Source organism: Littorina saxatilis, linkage group LG1, assembly GCF_037325665.1.
Source record: "Littorina saxatilis isolate snail1 linkage group LG1, US_GU_Lsax_2.0, whole genome shotgun sequence".
Taxonomy (NCBI): domain Eukaryota; kingdom Metazoa; phylum Mollusca; class Gastropoda; order Littorinimorpha; family Littorinidae; genus Littorina; species Littorina saxatilis.
This window is the reverse complement of record NC_090245.1, coordinates 53,316,279-53,325,758: the sequence shown is the minus strand read 5'-3', so window position 1 is coordinate 53,325,758 and position 9,480 is coordinate 53,316,279. Positions and strand designations below refer to the sequence as shown.

The 9,480-nt window shown below is 49.2% G+C and overlaps 2 protein-coding genes across 4 annotated transcripts; both read left to right on the top strand.

Annotated features, from left to right (window-relative positions):
* The first annotated feature begins 6 nt into the window (after window positions 1-6).
* Window positions 7-4,490, top strand: LOC138973941 (ankyrin repeat and SOCS box protein 8-like). Of its 3 annotated transcripts, none has more exons than XR_011458238.1 (3): window positions 7-535; window positions 1,281-1,482; window positions 2,441-4,490. XR_011458238.1 is itself a non-coding variant. In XM_070346652.1 (3 exons), exons 1-3 carry the CDS (start codon window positions 485-487, stop codon window positions 3,350-3,352), a joined length of 1,020 nt encoding a protein of 339 aa, XP_070202753.1. In that variant the 5' UTR covers window positions 7-484; the 3' UTR covers window positions 3,353-4,490. The 3 variants fall into 3 exon arrangements, 2 of the variants coding, with proteins under 2 accessions (XP_070202753.1, XP_070202748.1); XM_070346652.1 differs by having other exon boundaries at window positions 1,281-1,337; XM_070346647.1 differs by having other exon boundaries at window positions 1,281-1,469.
* A 2,644-nt stretch (window positions 4,491-7,134) lies between these two features.
* On the top strand, window positions 7,135-9,179 carry LOC138978452 (uncharacterized). Its single transcript, XM_070351228.1, has 2 exons — window positions 7,135-7,500; window positions 7,797-9,179. Exons 1-2 carry the CDS (start codon window positions 7,135-7,137, stop codon window positions 9,177-9,179), a joined length of 1,749 nt encoding a protein of 582 aa, XP_070207329.1.
* The last annotated feature ends 301 nt before the right edge of the window (window positions 9,180-9,480 follow it).

The following is a 9,480-nucleotide window of genomic DNA, read 5'->3' as shown; positions in this document are numbered from 1 at the left end:
CCTTGCTTTGTTTACAAGGAGGCGTGCTGACTTTGACGGGAAAATACTGCGCAGAAAACTCGATTTCATTGTTCAGTTATAAGTGTGACTTTATTTTATCACCTAGCCAATCTGTACAGTGTAAAGGCAATTTCCCTTTATTTCTTTCCATCCACATTGCACTTGTTTTCTTATAACAAATGCACTGAAGCAGACGAATTTCAAGGTCTGGCACGAGAGGCAGTTTGTGAAGTTTTTCGCGCATCTTCTTCTCACAATCACAATGCCCTCCGTTTGTCCTTACCAACACAAACCAGAATTGTGCAGAGATCCCAGAAAAAAAAGAAACCGATGGGAAAAAAATTTTAGATCAATGGTGTTTTGATAAAAGAGAGCATTTAATTTGAGAAAGAAAGCATGTAATGTAAAACGCTAGATTAGCACCAGAGACTAGTGAAGTTGAGAACAAACAAAAAAGTGTTTCAAGGTCTATGTCAAGTAAGCAATGGACGACTCCGATATAGAGGCAACTAGTGATGTCTGGAATCTCGAAGAAGTAAGTTACTTTTTCTTTTGTCTTTATTGTTTTGAAGAGTCCATGGTGGGATCAAATGAAAGTTATGCAGAAAGGGTCGACCAATTGAAGTCGAAGCGTGCATTTGCTTACTAAGCTCAGTTGTTTATGGCCGTCTGCAAATCTCACAATTTTAACTCGCCATCCAGGCGAGTAACTTCAAGAAAGTCACTAGCCCACCAGAAATGTCGCTGGCCCGGTACGTATATACGTCACACAACAAATTAGGATAGTTCAATTTCTTTACACAAATGAAACAGCAATGACACGCACAGGAGCCTTGTTTTTGTTTTACTAGAACATTGCGATGATTTTGCAGACGACAGAAGTTTCTGCATCTGCTGTGTTTACAGTATATTATGGCTTTAAACCCACAAGTTTTGCATTTGACCAGAATTTTCACTGGCCAGGTGAGCTGCCAGACAGTTTTTACTAGCCCGGCGGATTTTTTACTCGCCCCTGGCAATCGGGCGGGTGATTTGCTCATCCCTGTTTGTGGAAGATTTGCTTACCCTGGAAAAACTAAGACAGCAAACATGCACGTGACATTGTAGGCCAAATAACAAGCATATAATAATAATAATGCTGTAATAATAATAATAATACATCTTACAATAGTTCTAAGCACCTTACAATTAATATACTATTAAATAAAAATAAAAACATATACAAATAAAGAATTTGTTACACAATTGAAAGTAAGTGTGTTTCATGTGTTTTGTTTCAGTGCGGGATGAAACACAACAAAGAAGAAAAAGAAGCACTCCAGCAGTGGTATGCTCAGGTAGCCCTGGAAGCAAAACCAGATCTTCAAAAGATTTGCACACTATTAAAATCTCCCGTGTTCGTACGGGTGCCAGTGGATCATATGTGTTTTGATCGCTTCTTCAACGCTTTTGAGGCAGCTTGTTTCAAAGTATGCTTATATGGTACACTTGCAACTTGTTCATGATCTGTGCCCTTAAATTCCCCACTCAATATTCCCCTTCCCTCCTTTCCCTCTCTCTCTGTCTCTCTCTGTCTCTCTCTCTCTCTCTCTCTCTCTCTCTCTCTCTCTCTCTCTCTCTCTCTCTCTCTCTCTCTCTCTCTCTCTCTCTCTCTCTCTCTCTGTGCAGTCATTACAAGCAAGTTTAATCAGCATCAACCAGATATTTGCTATAATTAAGGCTTGAAATATTTAACTTTTAACTTGCACAAGATAATGATGAATTTGACCCAAAAAAATTTGATTTCAATTGAAGCAAGTTCAGTTGATGTTTAAACACAGATTTTCACTTATCCAAGAAGTTGTTTTGGTAATGGTAATGAATTTTGTGCCAACATTTCAATTTTTTCCCCAACATATTATATCACCCAACTTTCGGTACACTGGCAATATGAGTTTGTCTGCAAGTCAAAGTTAAAGGCATATGTACGCGCTCCCGTGTTTACAAAGTGTAGTTTGCCCATAATCGATGTCAAACGCACCATAAGACCATGTAATGACGATATGTCGCCATGCGCGGACCATATACATGCATTACAGCTTGTTTTAGAGTCTCAAAAACTTTGGATGTAAACAAAGACGCGGAGTTATTTCCCTTGCATCAACGCTACCTCTGTTGGCAAATCTATAAATAGGACGATCCAGATCAAAATGAAAATTAACATATCTCAACATTGAAGGGGTCCTAGACCACAATATTTTGCAGGGAACTTAATTTAGCATGTCTCCAGCTGTTGGTAAAGCAATTAGCGTGTATAGTCATCGAGTACATATGGCTTTAAGCTCCAAAACTCAGGAGAGACATTTTGTGTTGCATTTGTCATGATTTGATGTGTACAATTTTTAATTTCTCCAACACTTTTAGAAATCTTGGTCTTAAAAAGATTTTGTTTTTGTTTCAGGGCAATGTTGATTTGGTCCAGCTGCTAATTTCTCACGGAGCAGATATCCGGGGGAAGAGACGAAACTTAAAATTTCGGCACTGGCAACCCCTACACCTTGCTTGTCAGAGTAAATCCCCTACCTCAACCGTCCTGAAGATTGTCAAATTGCTTGTTGAGGGTGGGGCAAGCGTCTCTGACCATGATGGCCATAATGCCCTACCTGTAATGCATGCAGTGAGCTGCAACCATGCTGAGGTAGTGGAATATCTTCTAAACCGTGGAGCTGACCCTAATGGATGGTTTTACTGCAAACCTCCACTCATTTTAGCTTGTGCAAAGGATGACACCAAGATTCATCCCAGCATTGTAAGTTCTCTTCTTGCAGCAGGAGCCGATCCCAACACTCCCAACTTCAACCAAGATTGCATACCACAAGCGTGCGCCTGCTTGAGCATTGAGAAGCTCTTGCTGCTTTTTGCATACAGATCCACACTTGACATAGGGGTGGTAACACTGGGTGACATCACGTCTCTGATGGAAGCTGTTCTTCGCAAAACCAGCAGCTCGGATGCAGCACACAAAGACAAGTACTTCATCATCCTTGAGCTGCTGTTTGCTGCTGGACTCAAATTTGCAACCAACAATAGAAAGTGGATCGAAAACGAGATTGTTACATTGGAATGTGGCGAAAATCGAGCACTGGGCGTCGAATTAACTGAGAAGACCTTGATTCTCTTCAACAGCTTTGTCTTCTCCCCGAAAAAGCTGTTGACGCTGTGTCGTTTAAGGATCCGTTCCTGCATCTTGCCTGACATTGACGTCAATTTGCGAAGCCTCCCAGTGCCTGCTAGTATTCGACGCTTTCTTCAATTTGGGGACATTGCTGTCAGAGCAACCTATGCTGATGGTGTGGCTGTGGCAGAGCTCTGAGGTGTGAATGTCTATGATGTTCAGCCTAGTCTGCTTGATTTGTTATACATTTGTGAAGATGTGTTTCAGCAGTGTGCAGGTTACATCCCATGTGGTGGCTCGAGGTGTGCAATGTACACTGTATGCAATTGTTGTTTTTTCTCTGGTATTTGTATGCTGACGTTACATTTTTGCTTATTTGTTAATTGTTTATTATTATTATATTATTATCCTTCAACGGATCCCACTTTGGACTACACAGTCTGGCTAATGTGGGTCGTGTACGACCCCTACTTTAAACGAAGGATTCAACATAAAAAGTATGGGTCGTACACGACCATCCGAATGGGGATAAACATCGTAAAATCCTTCTTTAATTCAATATGGGTCGCCCACGACACACTTCATCTGGACTGCCCAGTTCAAATTATGTCATTGTTCATATGTTTGATTACAAAGATTATTATGTGCCACCCAAAATACTTTTGAAAGTCTCAAAAGAACAAAGTTTGTTTATTAAGACTTGAATTTGTCGAAACAAACGAAAACAATTACAAAAGGTAAGGTCTTTTGCATTAGACCGTGTCTGAAGAACTAACAAGTCGGTCACGGAGCCCTATAGCTCTAGGCTCAAGAACCGACAAGTCGGTTACGGAGCCCCTAAAGCTCTAGGCTCAAGAACCGACAAGTCGGTTACGGAGCCCCTAAAGCTCTAGGCTCAAGAACCGACAAGTCGGTTACGGAGCCCCTAAAGCTCTGCTCAAGAAACGACAAGTCGGTCACGGAGCCACAAGGCTGGGAGCCAGTGCTCTGGGCAAGCCAGAGAGTTAGTGTAGACTATACCGTGACAGCTCTATTTTGAGATGTTTGGATGCAAATTATTTTAGGTATTGTCATATTTGTATTTTCAAACCATAATTGAAATTGTGTTTGCGTTGCGACCAGTAGAGTTCGAGACTCGAGTGAGCGAAACAAATTGTGAGGGGATGGATGAATGTTATTTGATTAAACGACCCACAATGATGTGCTTGGCAAATCACAAACACACACACACAATAACATAATTCTATGAATAGCAGCTAGAGGAATAGCTAAGTTCTGGCAAAGTTAAAAGGGCTATTAAATTACATATTCTTACTCCGAATCACATAAAGAGCATTGACGCAGTCTGAATAGCTAAGGTCTGAAAAGGCTACCCGTCTTAAAGTTTAAAAGGGAAGCAACCCAACCACAAAAAAGGTAAACACAGCTATGGCAACGACCATATACCCGGGGAGTTACCTCCCCTGCCGGGTATGTGACGTCACTTCCATTGCTGCACCACATGGTACACTCATTCGACATCTTTCAGTCCTGACGAGAGGTCGTGTTTTCCATAGGCTCTGTGCGTTGTTGGAGTTTTCTAACACCCACCGACCACCTACCCGTCTGCTTTCCCTCTACTTGGTAGTTGGTGAGCTCTTTCCATTTTACCTTACCTATCGTAAGAACTTTTGGCTGGTTATTGATAATTTTCGTCCTTTTCGGACTTGTGAAATTTTGTCAGTAACTGTTGTTGTGTTGTGTTGGCCGCCATTTGCATTTTGGCCGGCATGGCAGAGAACGCGAGTAGACGTGGCAAGGGCGATGTTAAGGGCAAAATTAAACCTAAATCATCCTCTCAAGGTTCTAAACCTGTGTTAGTTGTCCTTTCGGACAAAGAGAAAAACACTGTCATGTCTGTTACCATTTCTCCTCCCGGACACGCTAGCGCGAGCGGTACTACTTCTACTTGCGTTACGTCGGCGGCTTGCTCGTCCTCCGTTTCTTCAGACGGGCAAGCTTCACTTGTGTCTTCGTTGTTGAGCTCTTTGGTTCCAGAGATTCGCAGTTTAGTTCGCGACGAACTTAAGCGTGCTACTCCACCGGAAAGCACCGTACATCCGCCTGCAGTGAGCGATGCCCGCTCTTTGGCTTCTTTTTCCGGTTTTGTGGTGACGGCTTCCTGTTCTACCGGAACTTCGACTACTCCTTCGGCTTCTGCTTCCGCGGGGAGCTCTCAAGGTACGTCGAGCTTGTCCTTCGGCTCTAGTGAAGCCACTGGACTGTCCCTGCTGGGACGGAGCTCACCTGGCGCGGGTCACTCCCGCTTTCCTGCTCAGTTTCGTTCAGTACCCATTGAGCGTGAGTTCGTTTCTGAGCAAGGGCGGTTTCCTTCGGAAGTCGCGCTTCCGGGTTTTTCCGGAAGCGAAGGTCCTCCTTCACACTCCCATTCAGCGGCAGGTGTTGGAGTTGACTGTGGACTGGCCTCCGGGCAGCAGGGCTTCCGGCCTCAGTCATCATGGCCAGCGTTTCCACATCAAGGTGTGGCTTCGCCGGCCGTGTTTCCGGCTCAGACCGGATCTGCTTTCTCTCTTCCGGGTACTCCTTCTCGGATGTCCTTGGTTGAGAGTCAGCTTCCTGACTACGGACGTTTGGGGCATTCTTCCCTTCACTTTGGTGTTGGGTCGACACCCCTTCCGGTTCCGGCGGCTTCAAGCTTGCCGTCAGCGCTCCCTTCTCTGCCTGCTGGTATGGTTACGGGACACGACGGTTTGCGGTCGGGGGGGTTTCCGGTTTCGGCTTACCCTGACCGCCAGCTTGCTTCCGGTTCAGTTGACTTCGGTCAAGTTGATCATGGCTACTCTGACACTCAGTCTGTAGCCAGCGAGCAACCTCGCTCGGGATTTCCGGCGCAGCTCAAGCGCGCTTTGGAGGCTGCCGCGGAAGTTACTTCCCGGTATTTTCCGGAAGGCGCTTCTGCTAAGGGTTCTTCAACCTCAGCGGCTCCGTCAGCTATGGCTGACTTCCGGTATGCGAAGGAGGGCGACGAGAGCTTCCGCTTTGCCGAGTCTCCTTCTGTGGCATATCAGCTGTCCCAGGTTTTGGCTCGTCCATCTCCTGCCGGAAGTGGTCTCCCCTGCACGCCTGTTCCGTTACTGGTTCCGCATGGTCCAGTTCCGGAAGAGGCTCAGTCTTACCTAGCTTCTATGGCTCACGCTTCTTCTTTTACCCCCTCTGGTCTTAAGAAGTTCGTGCTGCCGAAGTTTTCTCGCAACTTACTGGCTTCTTTTGCTCTTCCGCGTACATCTCTGTCTGTTACGCCGGACTTGCAGCCTCTGTTGGCCAAGCCAATCAAGCCTTCCTCGGGTGCGGTTCTACCTGATCACACTCTTCTGGCTTCTGAAGAGATCAGTCGGCAACTCCTGGAGTTGTCCTCCATCTCGGAGACTCTGATCAGATCTCTCTCTCGCGCTCTTACTGAGACGCTTGATCCTTTCTTGCTCAGTCGCGAGCAGGACGCTGATGACGTGTCCACGCTCCTCTCGGCCCTGGCCAGGGTCAATGAGGAACAGATGCGTCTGTCTGCCCTTCAGTATGTGCACTCTGTTTCGTGTCGTCGGGATTTATTCCTCGCTCACTCTCAGTTTTCTGAGCAAACGACGCTGGACACACTCAGAGCTTCGCCGGTTGTGGAGGGGTCTCTGTTCGGTCCTCTGATTTTCGATGCGCGAAGATCAGAGATCCAGTCCAACAGGGATCAGCAGTTTTCGGACTTCTCCCTTCAGGCTTTCAAGCAGGCTAAGACTTCTAAGCCCAAGCCTCCTCAGGCTTCCGGCTCGTCTAAGCCTGCCGGCACGAAGCAGACAAAGTCTTCTTCTCAACCCTGGAGGGGTTCGAGAAAAAGATCAGCGTCCGGCAGGGGGCGGGGGGGCTCTAGCAGCAAGCCCCACCCCCAATGAAGTGTTCCCGGTTTCACCCCCCCCCCGCCCTCCACTCTGGTGATGGCGGGGGGCCCCTCCCGGGCTCTATCACACTGGTCGGCCACCTTACACAGCCAGTGGATAGTGGGCGTTGTGGGATCGGGTTTTCGTCTACTTTGGCAGGACAAAAAGGCGCCGCTTTCCCGGCGTCCGCCGGCATGCAAGCCCCCCTCCTCTCAGGAGGCAAGGTCCGTCCTTCAGGCGGAAATTGTCACCCTGGTGCAGAAGGGCGCGGTGGAGAAAGTCCTAGACCACAGCTCTCCGGGCTTCTACGGGCGGCTTTTTGCCGTTCCCAAGTCGTCAGGAGGGTGGCGTCCCGTTTTGGACCTATCGCAGCTCAACACTTTCTTGAGAACGATACGGTTCAAGATGGAGACGCCGGCTTCGGTCAGGGACTCCCTCCTTCCAGGAGACTGGGCGACCTCCATTGATCTGACAGATGCATACTTTCATATCCTCATGCATCCGTCCGACCGGAAATGGCTCCGTTTCCGGTGGGGCGATCAGATCTTCCAGTTCCGCGCTCTTCTTTTCGGGCTGTCTCTCGCACCTTGGGTCTTCACCATGGTCGTGAGACAGCTATGCGCACTGGTGAGGTCGCAGGGTATCCGGCTCAGGGCATATCTGGACGACCCCCCCTGCTTGTTCAGATAAGCTGCCACAGTCGTGTTGTCTGTGAACAGACGAACATGATGGGCGTGAAGGGAGGGCCGAAACTCCTCCAGAGCAAGGGCCACAGCCTCGAGCTCCAGCAGGTTGATGTGCCAGTGGCTCTGCTCTGCCGACCACAGGCCCGACGCAGTCTGTCGGTCTGTGTGCGCTCCCCACCCCGACAGAGACGCATCTGTGAAGGGTTGGACAGTCCAAGGGACCGTGCTGAAAGACATTCCCAAATAAGTGAACGTCTGCGACGGAATCAGTTCCGACTTTGTTGTGTTGATCGAAAAGCCCAACAAGTGGGCTTGACGAAGAACAGACTGGGTATGACCCGAGCAACCTGTCCGGCTTTGCCTCTCCTGCGGGCTTCCCTCCGGACGCTGGCCTCCATCCTGGGACAGATGGAATCCATGGCTCTCTTGGTGCCTCTGGGCAGAGTTCACAAGCGGCCTCTTCAGCTTGCTCTGAAGCCGTATGTGGACTCTGCTCATGTGGACTGGAACGTCCTCGTCCCTCTCCAGGGATGGTTCCAGTCAGCGACCCTTCCGTGGTTGGACTCGGACTGGGTCTGCAGAGGTGTGCCGATCGCTTTGCCTCCCCCAGACACGGACCTCTTCACAGATGCGTCTCTGTCGGGGTGGGGAGCGCACACAGACCGACAGACTGCGTCGGGCCTGTGGTCGGCAGAGCAGAGCCACTGGCACATCAACCTGCTGGAGCTCGAGGCTGTGGCCCTTGCTCTGGAGGAGTTTCGGCCCTCCCTTCACGCCCATCATGTTCGTCTGTTCACAGACAACACGACTGTGGCAGCTTATCTGAACAAGCAGGGGGGGTCGCGGTCCCCTTCTCTTTCGAGAAGGACCTGCGAGATTCTGGTCTGGTGCTGGCACCATCAGATCACTCTCACAGCCAGGTACCTTCCGGGGAGCTTGAACACTTTGGCGGACGCGCTCAGTCGCTCCGACAAAGTGATTCAGTCAGAGTGGACGATCACTCAAGGGGCACTGCTTCGCCTTTGGGCCCTCGTCCCAAAGCCTCTGGTGGATCTCTTTGCCACCCGTTTCTCGAAGAGGCTGTCAATCTTCGTCTCGCCATTCCCGGATCCCGAGGCTTGGCAGACAGATGCATTGGCCTTTCCCTGGACAGGGCTTCAGGCCTACGCCTTTCCTCCCTTCCAGCTACTCAGTCGAGTACTTCGGAAGGCGGAGATGGAGGGTCCGGATCTCCTGTTGGTCGCTCCTCTGTGGCCGTCTCAGGTTTGGTTCCCGGACCTTCTAAGGCTCGCCCACGGTCCACCAGTTCCGCTCTTTCTCACAAAAGGGGAACTGGTGCAGCCTCACACCGGCATACCACACGAGGATCCCTCGTCTCTGAATCTTCACGTGTGGAGGTTGTCCGGTCCTTTCTGAGGCGTTCTGGTGCGTCTGAGCAGACTCTCGACTTAGTGGAACGCTCTCATAGGGCTTCTACGTCGTCAGTCTATGCTTCCCACTGGAAGGCCTGGGTTGCCTGGTGTCAGGCCCAGGGTTTGAACGCGCTAGCCCCTCGGTCTATGCACGTGACAAACCATCTTTCTTCGCTTGCGTCTCAAGGAGCCTCTGCTTCCTCCTTGAGAGTTCGGAGATCTGCCATTGCGGTAACCTTACGCCAGATGGGCCGCTCTATTGACGTCAGTGGAGTCATCTCACGGGTGATTAAGGGCGCTGCCCT